The 23,212-nt window shown below is 41.6% G+C and overlaps 1 protein-coding gene across 5 annotated transcripts in view; it reads right to left on the bottom strand.

The window, feature by feature from the left end:
* Positions 1 to 394: 394 nt before the first annotated feature.
* ADHFE1 (alcohol dehydrogenase iron containing 1) overlaps positions 395 to 23,212 on the bottom strand; it is a 33,940-nt gene continuing 11,122 nt past the window's right edge. For 2 of the 5 annotated variants that reach the window (XM_046642293.1, XM_046642294.1), the window contains 9 exons: positions 22,901 to 23,097; positions 21,257 to 21,334; positions 19,354 to 19,459; positions 15,879 to 16,031; positions 14,022 to 14,120; positions 10,789 to 10,867; positions 10,511 to 10,607; positions 7,702 to 7,859; positions 395 to 1,027 (listed from right to left, as the gene is read on the bottom strand). In XM_046642293.1, the coding sequence (XP_046498249.1) occupies positions 944 to 1,027; positions 7,702 to 7,859; positions 10,511 to 10,607; positions 10,789 to 10,867; positions 14,022 to 14,120; positions 15,879 to 16,031; positions 19,354 to 19,459; positions 21,257 to 21,334; positions 22,901 to 23,097 (1,051 nt within the window). In that variant the 3' untranslated portion in view covers positions 395 to 943. The remainder of the gene's footprint in view (positions 1,028 to 7,701; positions 7,860 to 10,510; positions 10,608 to 10,788; positions 10,868 to 14,021; positions 14,121 to 15,878; positions 16,032 to 19,353; positions 19,460 to 21,256; positions 21,335 to 22,900; positions 23,098 to 23,212) is intronic. The other 3 variants (XR_006885622.1, XR_006885621.1, XM_046642296.1) reach the window with 3 other exon arrangements.

The raw sequence follows: 23,212 nt of genomic DNA, 5'->3' as shown, positions 1-23,212 counted from the left end.
ATATTTTGATGTGTATCCTTCTTTTCTATATATATAGACATATATTTATATATAATTTAAAAAAGTAAAAATCAGACCATACTAATTGTTCTGCAACTTACTTTTTTCCAACTTAGCAGTATATCATGGACATATTCCCAATAGATTGACCTCATTCTCATTAATAGCACTATAGCAGTCCATTGTTTAATATAATATGATTTAGTTATCTATATACTATTAACGAATATTTAGGTTCTTGTAAATCTTTTTTTTTTTTTTTTTGAGGAAGATTAGCCCTGAGCTAACTACTGCCAATCCTCCTCTTTTTGCTGAGGAAGACTGGCCCTGAGCTAACATCCATGCCCATTTTCCTCTACTTTATACATGGGATGCCTACCACAGCATAGCTTTTGCCAAGCAGTGCCATGTCCGCACCTGGGATCCGAACCGGCGAACCCCAGGCCGCCGAGAAGCAGAATGTGCGCACTTAACCACTGTGCCACCGGGCCGGCCCCTAAATCTTTTATTATTAGAAAAAGTGCTTCCTGAAACATCCTGGCCATGTTTCTTTACACACTTGTGTTAGTTCTATAGGACAAATTTCTAGACATGTGATTACTGGGCACAGGATATGTGCGTTTACATTTGACAGATACTGAGTTTTTGCCCATTTGATAAATGGAGCAGTGGCAATCTGTGGGGTTTGGGGCAGGAACATGGACGCCTGAAGTTGGGCCCAAGGTCTGACATAGTGGGCACTTGTCCAGCCTGTTTTATGGAAGTAGCTTGACTTTGAGCATCAGGGAATCTTCTGCAGGATGAATCTATATCATATTACAACTGGAAACAGGTAAGTTATCTGTGGAGATGAAAAGTCAAAGCTCTGGCTGGATCAGCTTCTGTCTTCATAACTGTGATGGCCAATGGTAATTCTGAATTCCCAGTTCAGTGAAAACAAAACCTAATACAGTTTCATTGAAGCTTCAAACAGGGCAGACAGATCCTCTTCTGACTGAGGGCGTGGTGCAAGCTTGGTGACCCTTTCCTGAAACAGTAAACAAAAGGAGTTATCCAGGGCTTTGAAAAGACAGTTTGTAAAGGCTACTAGGTTATGTAAATGAACTTGGTCACAAGAAACAATGACTTGATAATAGCCATATCTTTAAAAATCATATTTCTTGTTGCTTTGTACTAGCTGATCCCCAACTCAGAAGTTTATCAAGTGGTGCCTCTTTCCTAGGAAGCTTTCAAAAGCCATCGCCCTTGTCTTAGGCCCTGGCAAGTCTTCTGCCCAAATGTACAGAACCAAACCAACCTCGGGAAAAACACCTCCTATGATGACAAAACATGCTGGTCAGCAGCCTCTGCCAGGTTCGCCCTGTGCAGAGAGCACTGTCCCAGGCGTAGCTGGTGCTGCCAAGGAAAACAGAACTGGGTTGTCTTTGACTTCAAAGACTGTAGATTTTGCAACTTGGACTTAAGGTATATTCAAAAGGACTTTCTTAGGACATTAACTTTCAGGCTATGGGCAATAAGCGACTCCTTCTTTACTATTAACTAAGGTTTTATCTCTACCTTCCCAAATGAATTCAGTGACTTGCTTAATTTCTCCAATGATTGTTGAGTCAAGTCAGCAAAGGTAGCCAGCACATCCTATTGTTATTTATACGCCCGTCAGTGGCTCCAAGATCCCTCTGGGACAGGGAATTAAAAGATATTATAATGACCACCCTGTGCCCAAATTTCTGGGCCTAAGTGAAATTAAGACACATGCCAGTTTTTTGGTTCCATTTTCCTGGGTCTCTCGGTCTGTTTTCTTGTGATAAGCACTTGTTTGGGAGCATACCTGGTAGAGGAGGGCAGCCCCATGAGGGCGGGGCTGTGTTCATTCTACACCCAGCACCTACTGGAGTGCTTGACACACAGTACCCAGGTGCTCAACAGTTATTTGTTAATTAATTAATTTGTTAATTAATAAAGATGGTGGGAGGGGGAATACTGGCATCTCAAAATTCACTTACACAAGATAGAACTCTGGTGCCCCCTGCCTCCCATTTTCCTCCTCTCAGAAATGACACCCAATCATTCAGGCAAAAACCTAGGGGTCATCCTTGATTCCTCCTTCCCCTCCCTACATGTTAAATCCATCAGCAAGTCTGTCAGATCTACCTCCAAAATAAATCCCAAATCCAACCTCTTCTCACCTCTGGTTCCACCATAACCCGACACTACGTCACCCTCACTCTCCTGTCCTACTTCAAAGGCCTCTTAAAGGTCTGTTTCCACTTTTGCTCCACTCTCGCCCCCTAGAGGTCATTCTTTCCAGAGCAGCTGGAGTGATTTTTTCCCCAGGAGTCTGATCACACAATTCCCTGGTTTAAAGCTCTCCAATGACTTCCCATTGCAATTAGAACAAGACCACACCTCGAACGCCACCCTGATCTGGCCCTGCTTCTTGTCCCAGCTTTGATTCTTCTCCCATCACCTCATCTCACTTAGTCCTACGGTACCTTCAGTCCCATGAAAATGCTGATCTTCACCTTGTCTCAGGGCCTTTCCCCTCCACCTACAATGCTTCTCCCAGATCTTAACGTGGCTGCCTCCACCTCCAGTCAGAAGCCTTCTCTGACCACCCTCGCTGGTGTTCCCTCCACACTGTCCTGCATGAAATCACCCAAGTTTTCCTTCATATCACTAATCATTATCTGAAATAATTTCATTTGTATCATATTTATAGATGTGACTAGATGTCCATTGTCTGTCTCCCCTCACTAGAACGTAGCTCCATGATGGGGGAAAGGACTTTATCCTCCTCTTCACTGTATCCCATACAATGCATGGTTATATAGTAAGACCTCACTAAGTACTCGTCAGGTAAAATGAAGAATGAAAAGAAGAAAGAACGTATATAAAAATTAACTGAAAATGGACCTAAATGTAAGAGCTAACACTTTAAAATTCTTAGAAGAAAACAGGGGGAAATCTTTATGACATCGAATTTGGCAATGATTTCTTGGATATGACACCAAAAGCACTGGCAACAATACAAAAAAAAAAACCCAGATAAATAAGACTATGTCAAAATTAAAAGCTTTTATGCATCAAAGGACACTATCAAGAGAGTGAAAAGATAACAGAAGAGGAGAAAATATTTGTAAGTTGTATATCTGATAAGGGATTAATATCCAGAATATATAAATAATTCTATAACTCAACAACAAAAACCCCCAGACAATCCAATTCAAAAATAGCCAAAGGATTTGAATAAACATTTCTCCAAGGAAGATATACAAATAGCCAATAAGCACATGAAAAGATGCTCAACATCATTAGTCATTAGGGAAATAAAAGTCAAAAACACAGAGTTACCACTCACACCCATTAGAATGGCTATCAAAAAAAAAAAAAGAAAGAAAGAAAAGGGAAAATAACAAGTGTTGGTGAAGATGTGGAGAAACTGGAACTGTCATGCATTATTGGTGGGAATGTCAAATGGTGCAGCTGCTAGGGAAAACAGTTTGGCAGTTCCTCAAAAAAGTTAAAGGCAGAATTACCAGGTGATCCAACAATTCTATTCCTAGGTATACACCCAAATGAATTGAAACGAGGGACTAAAATAGATGCTTATACACTACTGTTCATAGCAGCATTGTTCACAATAGCCAAGAGGTAGAAACAACCCAAGTGTCTATCTGTGGGTGAATGGATAAACACAATATGCTAGATCCATACAATGGAATATCAGTCAGCCATAAAAAGGAATGAAATTCTGAAAGATTGAAGACATTTTGCTAAGTGAAATAGGGCTGACACAAAAGGACAAATACTGTATGATTCTACTTATATGAAGTACCTAGAGTAGGCAAATTCATAAAGACGGCAAGTAGAATAGAGCTTACCAGGGATTGGGAGAAAGGGAGAATGGCAAGTTATTATTTATCATTAAACAACAGAGCACAGCTTCTATTTGGGATTAGAAAGTTCTACAAATGGGTAGTGGTGATGGTTTCACAACATTGTAAATGTAATTAATGGCACTGAATTGTACAATTAAAAATGGTTAAAATAGTAAATTTTATGTTAGGTATATTTTACCACAATTAAAATAATAAATAAACAAAGAAGGATGGATAGATAGACAGATGGAAGAAGGACGGGGGCAATGCTGATGAAGCCATGGTAAAATTTTACATCCCAGCAGATCTTTTAGAGATCCTAAAGAATTCTGAAAATCCATAGCAAGGCAGAGACTTGTTCATGGTGACCTACGTATATGTTTGTGGCAGGGTCATGAACTGGAGTTCAGCATTTGCTATGGCTGAAGATTACTGCCACATTATTCTGTTTATAATGGAGACAGTCTTACCTGATGAGCTCAAAGGCCCTTAAAATGATCCTGTTCATCACTGGTAGGGCAGTTCAGGACTCTCAGAAATACTTCAGGCCAAGCTGAGCTGAGTTTCTCTTTCACATTTCTAACCCCCAGTGATTAGTTAAAAGGGAACAAGGATGTAAAGTTGTGATATATCTTCATACATATCATCTATACCACACAAAACTAAACTCTCAGAGTTAAGATGTGTTCAGCAATGCACTATTATTTATAGACGTGTAAGACCGCAGGACAGCTGATTAACATGGGCACTGAAATAAATTCAGACTACTACTTTTAGCACATTCATAAAATAACAACATTTCGGCTGGCCTGTCTGCCAGGGAGTGGAAGTGCTCATTTTGGTAGACAGCTCTCCTCAGTAATGAAATGTTTGGATTTGAAATGTAAATGTTTCTTTCCAGAGGTTTCAGAAATCCAGCTTGGAAGATTAATTTATTCTTGCCTGCTCCCTTGCAGCCTGGCTATGGCGGTTGGAAGCCTCTGTACACAGGGCTGCTATTTGCTGCCACAGTATGGGATGTGGTGTTTTGTCAAGAATACTGGCCTAGTTGTTCCTTCCAGAGAAGAGTGATCCCCCATTCCTGAACATAAAAGAAGCTTTATCAAAAGTCAACTACACGACATAAACTTTTTGGCAAAGTTCTTTGAAGGAATCACTACCTCTCACTGCCTTAAATCCTGTGGATACTAATAGGTGAAGAATAGTCTGCCGCATGTGTAAAAGTCTGAAGTTGCCACAGCATTCCTGTAAAACGTTCACTGCCACCAAAAAGAAACAAAAACCCCATAGTCATTCTTCATCTGCAAAATATTCAAGCTTATTGCTAAGATTCCTTGTAAAGTCCTGTGAACTCACTCTCTCTATCACATTGCCTCCAAAATGGAACTAGTGTCAGTTAATTAAAATTAACTATGTTTCCCCCAATCACAAAAACATGTTCAAAGGGAAAAAAAGGCAGCATATATCTTTGGGCTGCTTTAGGAATACAGCTTGAGAAATCCTGGCTTCCTGCTTTATAGACATGACTTGTATTCAAAAGATTCAATTTACCTTGCATCTTTTGTGAAACTAAGAAGTCAGTTTTGCCTAATTAAGGTTTTGCTCTCTGTGATTTCCCAGTATGACATGTGCACTGAGGCATTCAGAATGATATCTAATTAACTTGCGATTTTAGTGGATGGTCTCAAATGTTAGTCTGGATCTGCTGCTGTCTGGAACAGCTTCTGAAAGTGAAAGTCTGAGCACAGCAGAAGTAAAACAGTAAACACTTGCCACTGTCTGCTGATGGCTGGAAGATGCATTGCTACCAGCAATTAAATGGCCAAGAATATCATACAGTTTCATTTGAAAATCATAGATCCCATTCTTGGAGGTTGACAAACTCATATACCTGAACACTTTCCTTGGCTAAACAAGCAGAACTTTTCAGAGGACCCTTTGCAAAGTGGACATTCTCTCTGGCACCATGCTCTAAGAGGCAGAGGCTACATCAAAATCGTGGTGACCACTTAGTCTCTGGTGTCCCTGGACAGGCTTTCATGGCTCCTTGTCATTGGTTGAATCCTATTAAGTTACGGAATCATCTCAAAGAGTTACCACCATTCAGCCATTAAGCCTACCTGGACAGAAGATGTAGGAGAGGGCTGTCAGTATGTGTTCATTTAACGTGTTTACTAGCCCATGCCAGGTGCAGTAGAGGATAGATGAGCAAAACAGACAGGCTCCTGCCCCCATGGAACTTACAGTCTAGTCAGTTTGGATAAAATAAATGCGACGGTCATATGTTTTGGCTATTTAGTCCCTTGGACTTGTAGGTTAGAACTAAAGGTTTGTGAGCCTAGGGGCTCTGCTACACTTGCAAACTCCTCTTTTTCTCATTCATTTATATTTTTAGATGCAAGTGAGTCCACTGGGCCTGAATCTAAATCAGGGAAACTGGTGGCCCATGGACCATGTTTGCTTGTACATTGGGAAATCAAAGAATTCAACACAAACATCCAGATTGCTGATTTTTCTTGAAAATTGGAAGTTCTACCAACACTGGGACCTGAATTGCTGCTTGGAGGTAACAAATTGTAGCTGAAAAGGGACTTACCCAAGGAGGTGGATCATGTGCTTTCCAGTTCACTAAAGTCCCCACCATTCCCTATTGCCTTAAATTACTTTGTTCACTGCTATTACCTACCTGGCTCCTGAAGACCTATGAGTCTGTGAACCCAATCCATACAAATATTATCTTATGTGAGTGGTGAGGTCTTCAACATTCTAAGCACTTGCCAAGTGGGGAAGAAGCTAGTGTGAGGCCTTGCTTAACTGGAGTGGTGTGAGGGAAAAGCACTGTTACTTGTGGTTAGTAGGGTGCTGTGTGAGTGGATATTCCAGATGTGAACCTTGTTCTAATGTCAGGGATAGATCCGTCAACGTCTGAACTTTGGGCAGAAGTACCTTACCCTCATATCTTCATAGGGTTTAAGTGATCCTTGTGTTTCCCATTTGGGGAGGAGGACTCAATGAGCACTCTGGACATGGTGAGCATGGTGTGGTCCACAAACAGAGCATTCACGGCTCTGGCTCTCTATTGTATAGTGAACTGCAGTGAACAGGGTCTTGGCCTATTAGGATCTGATACTATATAGCACATGGGTATCTGATCCTAAACAGAAGAGAGAGATCCAATGGGGGATAAATGCTCTTCATGAGAACCTTAGGAGGGAAACTACATCTATTTGATTCTACCAAATAACAGATGGCAGCTCAGTTTAAATTCTTTAGCAACCTTTAAAAAATGAAATAAGACCCAAAGTGACACAGATATGTACACATATGTATATGTATAAAATATACACTCTCCCAAGTATGTTAAAAAGTGGTTTTGTAATAGTCTTAATTTAAAGGCCATGTCTATTTTTCACAAAATAGTAGGAATTTGTAACTCTTTATAACAGAAAATAATATTAGTGGCCCTTTGGAACAGCTTCACATGCTTTTATAGGGGACTCTTGAAAGAGCAGAAATGGAGGAAAGGGAAATTTTGCCAAAGCTCAAGATAAATTTGGTTGGTTTTCCCTTGAATTTTTATAAAAGATCATTTTAGTTACATCACGAAAACTTCACATAAGCCACAATTTTATGGAAGAATTTAAGGTGAGGGAGCCTTGGCCCCTTCCCACAGGGGAAGGGGAGAGCTGCTGCCTGGTGTGGAGGAGGAATGAGAGCTGCCAGAGGACCCATGGGTTTCATTTCCCCTAAAACGTCTCAAATGGACCATGTCTTCCCTTAGCTTCATGCTTAGAAGGGAGTAAAGATGCGCTGTGTCTCTTACCTGGGGCAGTGTTCCTTTCACTAATGCGGGGATATCAGCCTTGGAGTAACCAATGGAAGCTAGGCCATCATCAACATCCAGATCGAATAAGAATTTCCGGAGTGTGTCTGCCAAAATAGGCCCAGCATCTGGGATCCTGGCAGTGTGGGTGTCAGCTCCTACAAGACAAAAAGCACTGACTGGAGAGAGAGGAGGAAGCTGGCCCTGGGTGTAATTCAGTCACAAGATAGCTGAATATATAACCTACTGCCGACTCCCTGACACTGAGGACAAGAGCACAGCTGTGCCTTCACATGGAGGCTTGCCCAGCGGTCAACCCCGCAGAAGACAGATGGGGCCAGGCCAGCCTGTGGAACCCGGCGAACCTCTGCAGAGAAGTCAGCTGGGGCGGCTAACTTGGCTCTCACATTTCCAATGGGCTGCTCGCCCCCTGTGTGGTGGGAAGAAGAGAACAGAGCCAAGAAAAGAGGCACAGGAAAAAGACCAAGAAAGAAGGCTGATGTTCGCATGAGGAGGAAGGAGCATTTGTAGGAGAAAACACAGCTTATGTAACTGTCAAGGATTGGAATTTGCTGACATCTAGAGGTATGTGTGTTCAACGTCTTTTCTCACAGCAACCTCTTAGGAACAGAAGACAAACCATTTGCAAACACCTTGTGAGACGAGGATACATATAAGTACAAAAACTCCAACATTAACTGCTGAAAAGGAGGAAAAGGACAAGAACAGAGTATGTGTGGCCACAGAAGAAAATATTTCCTCTCTATAGTTAAAACTTTTTATTTTGGAGTCTGTTGCCAAAGGGCAGGGCAGAAGGTTCGTCTAAATAAATATTACAGAACCAGTCAGACAGAATGAAGGACATGAAGACTGAGAAAACAATATTTAATACACAGATAATAATGATATTGGTGAAAGGGGAAGAAGGTTGCCAAGGGTTGGAGATCTGTAAGGGCAGAATTTGGATAGAATTAATAACAATATACAAAATCATGGAGACGTCAATCTGGAAGAGCCCAGAGTTTGCCTTTAGGCAGCATAGCAGTGAAGGTTTCCAGGAGCTGATCCCAAACCCTTAGCACCCCTGCCCTCCATCTATTCTATTGAATACATTCACTGCCAGGGAGTGAAGCACTCTACAAAGGGAATATAGTATTATTTATCATCCAAAATGCCTCATGCTGTAGTCCAAGTCCACTTTCTCTGTATTGTCCAAAAGGAGACTAGAATGCATGGTTCACCTCCATACTGAAGCACATGATTGAATCAGCTTTGATCTTTCTCTTCTGTGACAGTGAGAACTGTTTTAGTAATCTAGGAAAAGGTTTAAATAGAACCAGATACTGGACTAGTTGGAAGAGCAGCTGGATGGAAGGTAAACCTTGCCTGAGAAGACCAGTCTGTAGTCCACAGCCACCGTTACAATATGGATTAGGTGGAGAGGCAAGACATGATACAGGGTTTATGAGGTTTTTATATTCCTGGGATTGCTGCCATAAAACACACCATCAAAACCTCTGAGTTTCCTATGAAATGTTTTAGAAAAAAAGAGACGGTAGGAAAGAGAATAAATCGCTATAAAGCTAAGAAAATCTAAGATTACATAGAGAATCAAAATACTTAACAGCTAAGTATGGAATAATATTAAACAAAATTTCCTATGCAAGAAGAAAGAATTAGTGGGCTCTTTCAGCCTGGGTTTTGTCTAACAGAGGCATTGCTCTCTCACTAATTTTGCAAGTTGCCTGGAATGTCAGCTTTAAGTTCTCTAAGAATTTCTCTTTCACCACACATCTAGCCTACTACTTGGGCTCCTTCCCATTTACACTGTTTGCATATTTACGAAGGCAGCTGAGTCCCAACAATTGGCTGAACAACATCCTCAGTCCAAAAGGGAACAGGAATACAAGATCCTTGGTACAGTCGGCACCACATTTCCGGCAGCACAAGCTGGGAGATCAAGCCCCCAGCACTGCTTCTCTGCCCCGGGTTTCTTTCATTAACATTCCCGGCACAGCACCTGGAACTCTGCAAAAGCCCCAATGTCAGAGTGTGAGAGAGAAGTGGAAGGGAAGCAGCACACACAGAAGGATGCCTGTGGTCATTCCTACCTTCTTGGAAATAATCTCTCCAACGGCTGGTGCTAGAAGAGCATAATGAAGTTTTCTTTTTAGCCTTTCCCTTCCTACCCTACACACAATTAGAGGAATAGATGTTTTGAAAGTTAATCAAATACTCAAGTCTACTTAAAAGAGTTCTCGTCTTAGAAAAATACCAAAATTTTATTTAACTGAAAGCTATCCTTAATACAATCATTTCTTGTAAGATCCAAAAGGCACTGTGGATATCTTATTAGAGACATTATTTATTCCACAGAGCAGCAAACAAATTCTTCTTTTGGGATCTCTTTATAAAGTTTCTAGTAATTTAGATTCTCTATAATTGGGAATTTACTGTTACTTTCTAATTTAGATTCATTTTATTACCTACTAAACATAGCAAAAGCCAATTATAACATTAATAGTATATAAAGAGTTTCACTTTCCTTAGGGATGAAAACAGTGGAAATATTATTACTACAAACCTAACATAAGCAATATTTTGTTCCATTTGATTGTTAATGGGCCATTGAAAACCAAATTACAGAATTTTACTGCTAGACAGGACTTTGGGCAGGTCACTTACATTTTATCATTAAACTATCTCAAAGCAACATTTATAGGTATTATCCTTCATGGTTTATCTTTAGAAGCAACCCTAGGAAATGTTCCACATACGTGGTCACACATTTATGAGTAATGATTCATACCCAATATTTCTGCTGTTTCCAGGTGCCTCTCAGGAGACATCTGTGCCGTGAAAGAGAACACTGCTGGGGAGGTGAGCACCACAGAAAGGCCGTGAGGCTGGAGAGAAACGAAACGTGGTGACCGATGGGGCAATGCCGGTCTTTAACCTGCACATTCTAGGTATTAAATTACCTTACCCTATAATCAAGCTTACTCCAAGTAATCAAGAATTGACAAATACATTTATGGTAACTGCAAAGACTATAAGATCTAATCAAAGAATTTATTATGAGTTTACCACCAGTGGGTGATCCACATTATAATCCTTTGCTTTATATGTCTTCACTAAGCCTGAAATTGGGTAAGACATTCCATGGCTAGAAAAGAAAGAAAGTCCTTATGTTGACATATAGATATCAGAAATTCAAGTTAACAAAACAAAGATACTCTTATGGGACAGCCCTTCACAGTCTCTTGACAATATTGTTCTCTCACAAAGTTATACATTCCGTTTTCTTTGATATAAAGATATATTATGATGCATTTGACATTTGGTCTATCATTAACAAAACTTCTGAAATATTCAAATATAAACGCTCCATAGAATTGTATGCCATTAAAAAGTGTTGATGCAGAAGTTGCTCCCCAAACACATTGGTTAACCTTATTATCTTGAAGAAATTGAGAATTCACTTTGAAATTTCTTTAATAAGCTTCAGAGCATGCATTTTCCATTTAGCTCTGCACTGCCTTGGCAACATGCTCCTGCACAAGCTGACGATGTTGGTGGGAGTTTTACGAGCCAAGATGTACTGCATTAGACATGCAAGCATGGCCCGCCAGTGATCCTTCCCGCCAATAATTGAAACATCCTTTCAAATGTTACGTACTAATGGAGTTGAATCATAAATGACTATTCTAGCCTGAAAGGCTATCAAGAAAAGGCAGTATGGTTTTTATTTGTGGGTTTTTCTTGTGGTTTATTTTAATGGAAAAACTCTTTATATCCTCTTGAATTCTTAGTGAACAAATAGGACAATGTTATCGTTTACTAGATGACCCAGAAGATATACATTATGAGAAGTTAATATATTTACAATTAATATATTAAAAATGAAATGCTTTAGATAGCAAAATGGTCTATAAGTCTTTTAATGTCGGTTATTAGATGACTTTGTGCTTATTCACCAAAAGATTTACATTTCATAGAAGGATGACGTATTTTGGTGAACTGTATGACTACCTATCCAAAAAAAGGTACTCTTTGCCTACTCTCTTTCAGGAGGCAGAGCAGAAGCTATCAGTTCTCTGAGTTGTTGGGTGCTTAGCAATGTGCTTTGCCTTGCTCAGGCTCCACAGTATTAGGAAAATTATTGCTTAGTGTGCTTTCATGACATGAAGGGGTTCATGTAGCTTTCCAAAGTACCTTTCTAACAATATCCAATATTTCAGTTTAACAGTTGTATATATGTTCTTTGTAAAAAATAAAAATTATCCATAATCCTATTTCCTCAAGATAACCATTATATAATATTTTCTTCTAGTCTTTTTATGCATATCTTTAATTTATTATCACATTGGGCATACAGTCTTAAACATTGCTTTTGTTATTTAATATTCTTTATAAACATTTTCCCATATCATTTTCTTTTTTTTTCTTTCTTTTTTTAAAAGATTTTATTTTTTCCCTTTTTCTCCCCAAAGCCCCCTGGTACATAGTTGTATATTCTTCATTGTGGGTCCTTCTAGTTGTGGCATGTGAGACGCTGCCTCAGCGTGGTTTGATGAGCAGTGCCATGTCCGCGCCCAGGATTCGAACCAATGAAACACTGGGCTGTCAGCAGCAGAGCACGTGAACTTAACCACTCGGCCACGGGGCCAGCCCCCCATATCATTTTCTATTCTTCTAAAACACTATTTTTAATAGCCTTATTTTATTCTTTGAGTACTGAACTTTAGTTTACCATTCCCAGACTGTTGGAAATTTAGGTTGTTTCTAAAATTTTCAATTATAAATAACACTTAGGTGAATATCCTTAAAAGGAAATTCTTTGATCATATCATGATTATTTCTTTAGGCTACATTTCTAGAAGTAAAATTAGTGGGTCAAAGGGTATAAACATTTTCAAGCTCTGGGTAGATTTTCCTCACTTGCTTTTTGGAAAGGTGGTGCCAATCTATGCTTCTCTCAGCAACAGAGTTTGAGGGTGATTTTTTCATTGCACCCTCCCTAGAAAAGACCTATTCTTAATTCTCAGTGTTCATTGGTATTCAATTTTAAGGCAACATAACAACAAATTTCTGATCAAAAAGATTAATTCTGGGCTATTGACAAAGATTCTGATCCTTCTCTTTTTGTGAGAGATCAGGAGGAAAAAACCCCTGCATTTGAGGTTTTAAAAATCCATGACATATGGCAAGGATGTGGAGAAATCAGAACCCTCGTCCACTGCTGGTGGGAATGTAAAATGGTGTAGCCACTGTGGAAAACAATATGGCAGTTCCTCAAAATTTAAACGTAGAGGCACTATATGACCCGGCAATTCTATTCCTAGGTATATATATTCAAGAGAAACGAAAATATACGTCCACACAAAAACTTGTACATGAATGTTTATGGCAGCAGTATTCATAACAGCCAAAAAGTGGAAACAACCCAAATGTCCATCATCTGATGAAAGGTATTTGGTATATCCATACAATGGAATGTTATTTGGCAATAAAAAAGAATGAAGTACTGATACATGCATGGATGAACCATGGAAACGTTATGCTACGTTAAAGAAGCCAGGCACAAAAGACCACATATTATATAATTCCATTTCTATGAAATGTCCAGAATAGGCAAACCTGTAGAGACAGAAAGTAAATTAAGACTACTTAAGGGGCCAGCCCAGTGGCACAGCAGTTAAGTTCCCGTGTTCTGCTTTGGCAGCCTGGGGTTCACCAGTTTGGATCCCAGGTGCAGGACCTACGCACTGCTTATCAAGCCATGCTGTGGCAGGCATCCCACATATAAAGTAGAGGAAGATGGGCACAGATGTTAGCTCAGGGCCAGTCTTCCTCAGCAAAAAAGAGAAGGATTGGTGGTGGATGTTAGCTCAGGGCTAATCTCCCTCAAAAAAAAAAATGGCGGAAAAACAAAGACTGCTTAAGACTGGTGGGTATAGGAGGATTGGTGGGTGACAGCTAAGGGGTATGGGATTTTTTTTTAGAGTGATAAAATGTGTAAAATTGATTGTGGTAATGGCTGTACAACTCTGTAACTATAAAAAAACCACTGAATTACATATTGTAAATGAGTGAATTATATAGCGTGTGAATTATATTTCAATAAAGCTGTTACCAAAAAAAAAAATCTATGATCCAATAAACTACATTTGAATTAAGAAAATATTCTGGGACCTTAAGTTAAATTTCTTCTTTCTATAGCATATTTAAATCTGACCACCTGTCCTAAATTGTAAACATTGTTTTAAAATATTAAAGTAATAGCTTAGGTGAAGAAATAAAATCTCAGATTCGCTCACCACAGATGAACCCCGGCATTTCCAAAGCCAATGCCAGCAAAAGCACTTGCCAAGTGCATGTTAGACCTCGCTTCCAGATCATCAGGATTCCTGACAGCCCTGTGGATGATATAAACACCTAACAATAACACATCAACACTGGCATTTCCTACTGGATAAAGAGCCGCCTTAGGGAAAGATCTGGAAATAAAGAAATGCTACTCGGTAGGAAGAAAAATTAGGCAAGTTGTTCAAACAACGTCTTGTTTTCTAAAGGAAGACGGAAGAGAAACATATGTTCTCATCAACGGTGTCAGAAAGGCATAATAAATATGCTGTCAGGCTGCTCACGTGGTAAAAGTGCCAGAGGAAGCCAAGCACTGACCCTTGGATGGTGAGAGCTGCTCTAGAAAAGGGCCCTGAGACTCATTCTTCTTCTTCATCTGTCAATGACCTTGACTGCAGCCATGAATGGGCTTGGAGTAAACATTTACTCAGAAGGCACAGGGCCCAGACTGGTTCCCTGAAGTGTGTCCCTGTCGCCTCAGGCAACCTGCAGGCCAAATGCAGTCTGCTCAGCCATCTTTCTTTCTGTGACACTGTCCCAAATCGGACCCACTGGAGGCCTCTTTTGGAATCTGTGGAAACTGCACATTATTTTAATATTTATTATTGTGGAAGTGGGATGTTATTGTAGGACAAGCCTTTGCTTGCTCTGCATGTCCCCAACGGCACTTTGGAAAAGCAAATTCTCAAAGGCCCCTTTCTGCAGCTCAGCCTCCCTGCACACACTGCTTGGAGACCCTGCCCCAGGGAGGAAGCCTGAGACCGCCAAGTGCACACCTTCTCACTTGCTTTTCTGTGACTGTGCCTGGAGTAATGCTTCCTGTTATGAAATAAGAGTGCCACCATCTTTTTTTCCCTTTCATTTGGAACGGTCAAGCTTCTGTGTCTCCTTTCCAAAACCCAATGTTAGTTCCTTATTCCCTGAATAACAAGATAAAATAGCAGATGATGGAGCTTCAGCCTTTCCTCTGTCCATTTGACCCCCTTGCCTCCCACTGCTGCTCTGCCAAGCCTTCTGTCCTTGTCAAACACAAGGGTTGACCATTGTCTGTACCAGGGTCTATGCAGTCAAAGGCTGCCGTGCTCCCTGATGGTCTCCATGAGCCTGAAATAGTTCCATGTCCCTGCCCCTGCTCTGCCAGAAAATGCAGTCCAAGTCCCCGCCCCACTGCCACCCGCTCGAGGCCAGAGGAGCACAGCGCTCCCATCTAGGCCTAACAAGCCTGGGTTCTTTACCTCGTTATCTTTGCTCCCTCAGGAGCCTATCATGGCTATGGCATTCATGAATCTTTCAAACCTTTTAGGAAGCCTTTTATATCTCCTGGGACAGACAACTCCATGCATTTCTTTCTTAAATTTAGTTCATGTGAGTTTGCTCGATGGGTCGATTTCCTGTGCCTTTGGACAGGGCCTGGGTGGGCAGAGCCAACACCCGCCTCTGTGGTTCTCATTTCTGCCCTTGGTAGCCACATCTCGAAGGACGTCTCCCCTCGTCCTAGCTTTGGTTTTGAGGCTTTGTTGAATAAACCTTCAAACTGCGTCCTTCATGAATCAGGGGCTCATATTTTGTCCCCTTGCAGCCTTGGTCTTTTCAGACTGAAGGATGCAGTTTTCATTTGTCTTCAAGTGGCTCCCTCCCCATCCCTTTCATCCCCCTAGAGCTTGCTGGTCTCTGCTGCTTCTCCATGTCCCCTGCCTGATCTTTTGTGGAACACGCTTGCTCAGGATATTTCAGGTTCTGGCACGCAACATTTTATGTGACGGTGGAATGTGGATTCTCTTTTCTGTTTCTATCCCCTCCGGGCAACATACCTCTTCAGATACTTAGCAACGATCCGTAGCGCGTGGATTGCCCAAATGTCGCTGATTGGGTTGCTGCCCTGGTATGCGGGCCGTGTGATGGGGTTTGAAGGGCAGGGGCTCCTCATGTGGTAGGGAAGGGCAGTGTAGGACTCTAGGGCGTGGCTGACAAGAAATATTTAAAACACAGATTGAAAGCATTGTCCTCCTTCCTCCCTCCATTCAGATTATAAACCTCTGGGAAACGTTCGGTACTCAGTCCACTGTGGATGTGCTATGTAGCAGTGATAGTCACAACACACTCCACTAGTCAGCCTCGTGTCTACAAGAATCACTGCTTATTATCAAAATTAGCACAGTGAAGTTTACATTAACAGCACTACAGTGTTTTTTGACCAGTAAGTATAAGATTACATATGGCCCCTTTCTGGTACAAATAAATCTTTATGATGTTGAATTTTTAAACATTTGAGTCACGAAGAAAAGCACTGAATCTAAAAAATGATTTCCTTGTAAAATATATTACCATTTTTTACCTTGTATTCATCAAATACCATATTACCCAAGGAGGGTCATAGTTACACTAGCCTCCTGTTAAGTGTCTGGTGCAGTGCATGAGAACAGAAACCCTGGGGTCAGTCGCCCAGATGTAAATCCTGGCACCAGACCTTCCTGCTACAGGACTGGGGGGAGTCACTTCCCTCCATGTGACTCTAAGACGGGGATAAATAATCGCACGTCTTCATGGAGCTGCTGTGAAAATTAAATGAGTTAATATATGTAAAGTACTTAAATAGTGCCCAGCACATTCTAAAACTTATAATTCACCAGTATTACTAATTCTTGGCCTGAAAAAAAATGCAATTTTTTTTATATGCCCTAAACTCAGGGTTGGCTATTCCAAGAACCAGGCTTCAGAGTTTCCTCCACCTACTGGCCTGCCATCAGTTCTAGCTAATCAACTGAAAAGATGAGACTAAACAGAACCATCTAGATCAATGATGCACTGGGAGAACAACATGACATGAAACATTTTTTCCATGAATTATAGTTTTCAATCTTAGAATGGAGAATTTATTCTCTTTATACATGTGAGAAACAGATAACATGTTTTGAACAAAGCCTTAGCACTTCTTTTTAAATTAGTTGGCAGATGGGTACTATGACGTTATGGTTCAAAACAGGGAGTCTGTGAGCAATGCAAGAATGAGGTGTCCACGTGGGGAGGACAGGGCAGCGATGAGTCCTCGGAGGCGCAGGGTCAGACCTCCGCCCTGCATGCATCTCGATTCTGAGCCCAAGAGCAGATCTGTCTCACAGGGGCAGACTCGCTGAGCTGAGCCCACAGAAACTATGTGTAAAATCTGGAAGTCTGATTGTTGATTTACAATGGGAAATGTAACTGCTGAGGGGGACAGATACCTGAGTCTTCCAGATGGCATCTTTTCTTGCTATCAGCAAGTCCTATGGATGCTAATTTATGATCAGAAGGCCCATGGAGTCCTAACAAGGGGAACTGCCTCTAAGCTTGAATACATGGGTATGTCCATCTTCAGAACAGACCACCGGACCTCAGGCGCAGGTTCCTCAGGCCAGGTGTTCTCTCCCTCAGACAGTACTTGGAAGGGCAACTACCATCATCCTCCTTTCTTCTGAGCCCACTCCCCGCTTTGATCAAGAGTGAAGGCAGTGGGCCTGTAAGTCATTTACTTAAAAGTGACTGCTTTGGTCCATTATATATTTATTATGCATTTTCCAGTTAGGGAAATCTTATTTCCCTTATTTCCAAGTTTTTAGGGCACAACTCTTCCAAGTACTGACAACACTGACCAGGATGGAGTTGGCCACAATTGTCTCCAGTTTCTTGGCAGGCAGCGTAACGTAGTGAGAGAAGCAGACCACGGTCTTGGGTAGACCTGGATATGAATGCTAACTCTGCTGCCTCCTGCTTGTGTGAACTTCATTCAACAGATACCAACTGAATACCTAGGATGTGATGGCCACTGTGCCAAGGGGTGGGAATAGAGAGGTGAGTAAGATGGTTCTGTCCTTGCCAAGCTCACAGTGCAGTGAGGGAGATCGGCATGTGAAGAAATAGGTGTCTCAGAGCAAGGTATCGGCCACCCAATAGGAAAGAGAAAAAGGATGGAGGGATCAGTTGTACTTGAGGAGAGGGGAAGAGAGGTCAGCAAAGGCTCCATCGAGGAGAGAATGCTCCAGTGGAACTGAAAGATGAGTTCTCCAAGTATTCCAGGGCCAAAGGAATTTGGCTTGCAGACATTAGGTGTGGAAAGACACTGAAAGACTTGTAAGGTAGAGGTGTGTATATGTGCGTGTGCACACATGTGTATCTGTGTGACGGTCACATTGCATTCTGAAAGCTTGTTGAGGCCAGTATGGAGGACAGATGGAAGGACCATGGGATGGAGGCAGGGACACTGTCCAGGCAAGAGCTGGTGCAGGCCTGAACACGGTGGGAGCAATGAGGCTGGAGAGGAGGGAGCAGATATGAGAGACTCAAGCTGGACAACAGACAGGATCTGCTGGCTAGGTGTGGGCATGAGAGAAAGGCAAAGTTCATACTGAGTCCTGCTGCTCACTAAGTTAAGGGACTCAGGAGGAGAAGCTGTGAGGTGTGGGGGTGATTAAGAGAATGGTCAGATTTCATCAAATTTAAGACGCCATCCATCATAAGATGTACCATTTTAAAAAATGTACCAGAGGAAGAAAACGATACTGCCATGCCACAGATTTTAAGTTTTGTTCTGATTTCAGAGATGTTAGAATGTGAAAAAATGTGCATGTGAAAAAATGTGCATGTGCAAATGGATGAAATAAGGTAGTTTGGGTCAATGCCGAAGTGCCTGTGGGACCTCTGTCAGGCCGCTGGAACGAATGGCCTGGAGCTCACGAGCGAGGTCTGTGGTAGAAACGCTGAGTAAGGAGCCACCAGCACATGGCAGCTGAAGCCAAGGGAGCATGTGGTGTGACTCTGGGCAAGTTACTAAACATCTCAAAGCCAGGTTTCTTTTTCGTATGGCAGAGAGCTATGGTGAAGTGAGGAAGTGTGTGCAGTGCTGACACGGTGAGCACAGTCCAGCTCAGGAAACGTCAGCTCCCTTCCCTGCCCTCTTCCGTGCTGAGGCAGCCCTGGGGCATCGCTGGCTAGTGTAGCCATAGAGGTATGTGTTGCGGGTCTGAGACACTGCATGCCAGTTCCAACTGCTCCTATTGCTGAGTTCCTGAGGCTGCAGCTGTGGCTGGGGTGGTCCATCCTGAACAGCAGATTTTTGGCTCACCCAAGACTCACCTAGTCACCAACCTTTACAGCTTCAATATTTTCACCCAGGAAAGGGGATAATGACAGTCAAGCTGGGGTTGTCGTGGAGCACTAATCAATGAAGGCTTAGCAAGTACTTATAATAAGAAACTACTGTGCATAGACCCAGGTACTGAAAAAGCCCCTCCCGGTGGCACTAGTACCTACCAAAGCACATCGAAGCCACTGTTGGCGACCACCCGGTCAGGCATGTGCAGGGTGTGCAGAGGATCAATCAGTCCCAGCGTGGGTTTGATGGCTCGGGAAGCAATGCCTAAGACAGAGATTTTCAGTAGAGGCTATCGGTATAGACACCACTTAAAAAAATTAAATAACTTTAGGATGACAAAGTATCCTAAAAAAATTAAAAATACAGGGCCAGCCTGGTGGCATAGTGGTTAAGTTCATGTGTTCTGCTTCAGGGCATGTTTGGATCCTGGGTGCAGACCTATATAATGCTTGTCAAGCCGTGCTGTGGCAGTGTCCCACATGAAAACAGAGGAAGGTTAGCACAGATGTTAGCTCAGGGCCAATCTTCCTCAGCAAAAAATCTAAAAATAAAATAAATAAATAAAAAATACGAGATACATTCATTCTCATGTAGAGAGGCCACAAGGAGGAGTGGAAAGAGATTTAGAGTCAGAAACCTGGGTTTTTCAGTGAAGCTGAAGCTCCTTCCACTTTGCAAGAGCCAAGGGTGTGCATCTCTTCCCAACCCCAGGCTGAGAGACGTCATTGGCTATGATGGGAGTGTTTACACCATAGAAATTGGCAAACACTGCAAATCAGGGCTTATTTACTTATTAAATTCCACAGAGCTGGTTTACCAGAACATCACTGGTTTGGCTGCCTGCTCTGTGACTTACTTACTGTGTTTCTTTGGGTAAGTCACTTAGCCTCTCTGAGTTCTCTATAAGATTAAACTCTTTTTTAAAAAATATCTATAGCCTAATTTTGTTTTTCCTGAGGAAGATTGGACCTAAGCTAACATCTGTTGCCAATCTTTCTCTCTCTTTTTTTTTTCTTCCCAAAGCCCCAGTACATAGTTGTATATCCTAGTTGTAGGTCATTCTAGTTCTTCTATGTGGGATGCTGCCACAGCATGGTTTGATGAGCAGTGTGTAGGTCTGGGACCAGGATCCAAACTGGTGAACCCTGGGCCGCCAAAGGGGAGCATGCAAACTTAACCACTCGGCCACAGGGCTGGCCCCTAAGATTAGACTCTAACAACACAGGGCCTCCATCTCTCACAGAGCTGTTGTAAGGATCATATTAGATAATATTAAATATCATGTAACAGCCTTTAAAAAATTGTAAGGGAGAATTCAAGTATTGATTACTATTATTATTGTCTTTAACAATGTTGAAGGATAATGTAATTTAATTTTAAAAAGAGAAGTTACTATAAATGTGTGGTTGAATGTCAATTTATTCTGCTACAAAGGTCTGGAGGGAGAATATTAAGCCAGACTCGAGGAGAGGGAGATTTCCGCCACATTAGCTGAGAGTCAGAGAAGAAGGCAGGGTCAGAATGACAAAAAAGATGGAAAGCAGAGCAGTGGTTACTTGGGAATGGGGCTGAGGGGATGGACTGGGAGGGAGCATGACGGAACTTTCTGGAGCAATGTGAACGTTCTGTATCTTGATGGGGGTGGTGGTTACTTGGGAGTATATATCTGTCTGAATTCACCAAAGCAGACTCTTAAAATGCATGCATTTTACTATATAAAAATTATATGTCAATGAAATTGATTTAAAATGTAAAAATATGTCTGAGAAAGGGAATAACCATTTATTATTGACATACAGTCATAACTCAGGTAGAAAAATGCCAATCAAGATTCATGGCATTTCAATATGCTTTTGTAGGTAATTCTCAAAAAGAAGTTTATTAGACTGTTTCATATTTTTATATGTACTTGGAAAAAGAGAGAAAACATGTATATGTACATACCCTTTCCTTAACTCCATAACTCCTTGATTTTTAAATACTAGGATTAAAGAAAAGAAGGTGGGATTGATAAGTAAGAGAAAGAATTAAAAAAAAAAAATTTATAGGCAAAGTTCTTACCAGTTTTTACTTTCAAGTGTTCATAGTCAAAAATGGCAACTCCAGTAGTTTCACTCCCAGTTCCTGAGGTAGTTGGGACTTGAACAAAATAATATTAATTTTAATAAAGCACCTAAATAAAGGCCAGTGGAGATACTTAATTCAGCCTTAGGAAATAAGGAGCAAAGTTAGAGAAGGAAGCTTTGCTGCCCCTGTTGCTCACCTGATGTCTGTATCTGTGTTAGCATGCACGTACGCCTCACATGTATGCCTGTGTCTGCATTAACATGTATGTGTAACACTATGATACCTGTGTTAGCATTAACATATATGTGTTATGGCAGTGTCTGTGTTAATACACATGTATCACGTTTAACATGGATGACGTCCACGTCTGCATCAACATGTATGCACACCTAACATGCATGTGTGCTTTGATGTGTGTGATACTTGTATCTGTGCTAACATGCATGTATGACGTCCACGTCTATGCTAACATGTATATGTGCCTAATGCATGTATGATGCCCATGCCTGTATTAATGTGCATGTGTGTTTAACACGTACGTGTGATGTCTGTTTCTGCCTTAGTAGTGAGCAGCTTTGGGAACCCCAGGCTCCTCCAGTGCCAGAGCTTAAGCAGCTGCAGCTGGGTATGCAAACGGGGGCTGCTGGGCATCTCCAGTGAGAGAACTCGTATTTGCCATCTCTAAAAGACATCTTTATTCCCTCTTGGCAGCAAGCACAGTAACGCTCTGCCTTTGCTGGGCTCCGCGGTTTTGTAGTTGTGTCAAGTTTCTAAACTTTACTAATCACCCCTCTGTGTGATGCTGACACAGTTTCACCAGAGGGTTCCACTTGCCAGACGTCAATTACGCTGCTCCCTGCTGATTGCTCATTCACGTCAAAGGAGTTCATCTGCCATCAACTCACTCCTATGCCATCACAGGCCCACTCACAATGGGGGCAAAGAGGGGAGAAGAGAGAGGATAAAACTTTAAACTATTTTCCAGTTACCAGTTAGTGCATTTTAGCTATAAAACTTTAAACAGTAATACACTAATAGCCATGAATGAGTGGGAAGAAAAGATCGAAAGATCCCAAGGGCTGTGTGGAACAGACAACAAGCTATTCTGCTTTGGATTTGTGTGTCTTTGCCCCAGGCATCCACAAAGCAGATGTCTCCCAGAGTGAGGGGGCCAGGCCGGCCACATGTCCCAGGGCAGAGACAAAGCCCCAGGTCAGCTGAAGAGCCATTATGTGGAAGAAAGGGTTGAGTCAACACCAGAAAAATAATAGCGAATGTTCCTCTTAAACTCCATAGTGGCTGGCAAAATGGGACCAAACAAAGAGGGGTTTAGAAGACAAACCTGCCAATAGAGAGATCTAATAATATGTAAACAAGGTTCTTCCCGCCTCTACATAGTGACTTCATAGCTAAAACCTGCAAACTTTCCTACTACTGACTCAAACTGTCTCTATCTGAGCAATAATGAAGATCAGAATTTTAAACATGAATGAATTGCTGTTTTGACCTCAAAACAAGGTACTACACTGAAATGAAGAAATCAGAAAGCTTTGGAAACATACACCCTAAAATTACTGGCTTACATCTTTCCTAAGGCCATTTGCCAAATGCAAAACAAAACAAACAAACAGTCTTTACCTGCAATCAGAGGCTTAAGAGGCACAGACACGGGCTTTCCCTTCCCAATGGGGGCATTGACATAATCCAGGAAATCAGAGTGAGGGCTGGATGCATACAGATTAGCAGCTTTACAGGTGTCCATGGTGGAGCCGCCACCCACAGCAACGTAGGCATCAAAAGCCCCCTTTTTGGCAAACTCAATAGCTTCCATGAAGCTTGGAGAAGGAAAAACAAAAGCCATTATGTCATATTTTTCAGAAATAAATAGTCATGCCATTAAACAAGACCTGGTGCAAGTTTTAAGCAACAGGGATATGTGTTGGCTTCCAC

The sequence above is a fragment of the Equus quagga genome, chromosome 16, assembly GCF_021613505.1.
Source record: "Equus quagga isolate Etosha38 chromosome 16, UCLA_HA_Equagga_1.0, whole genome shotgun sequence".
Taxonomy (NCBI): domain Eukaryota; kingdom Metazoa; phylum Chordata; class Mammalia; order Perissodactyla; family Equidae; genus Equus; species Equus quagga.
This window is presented reverse-complemented; position numbering and strand designations above follow the sequence as displayed.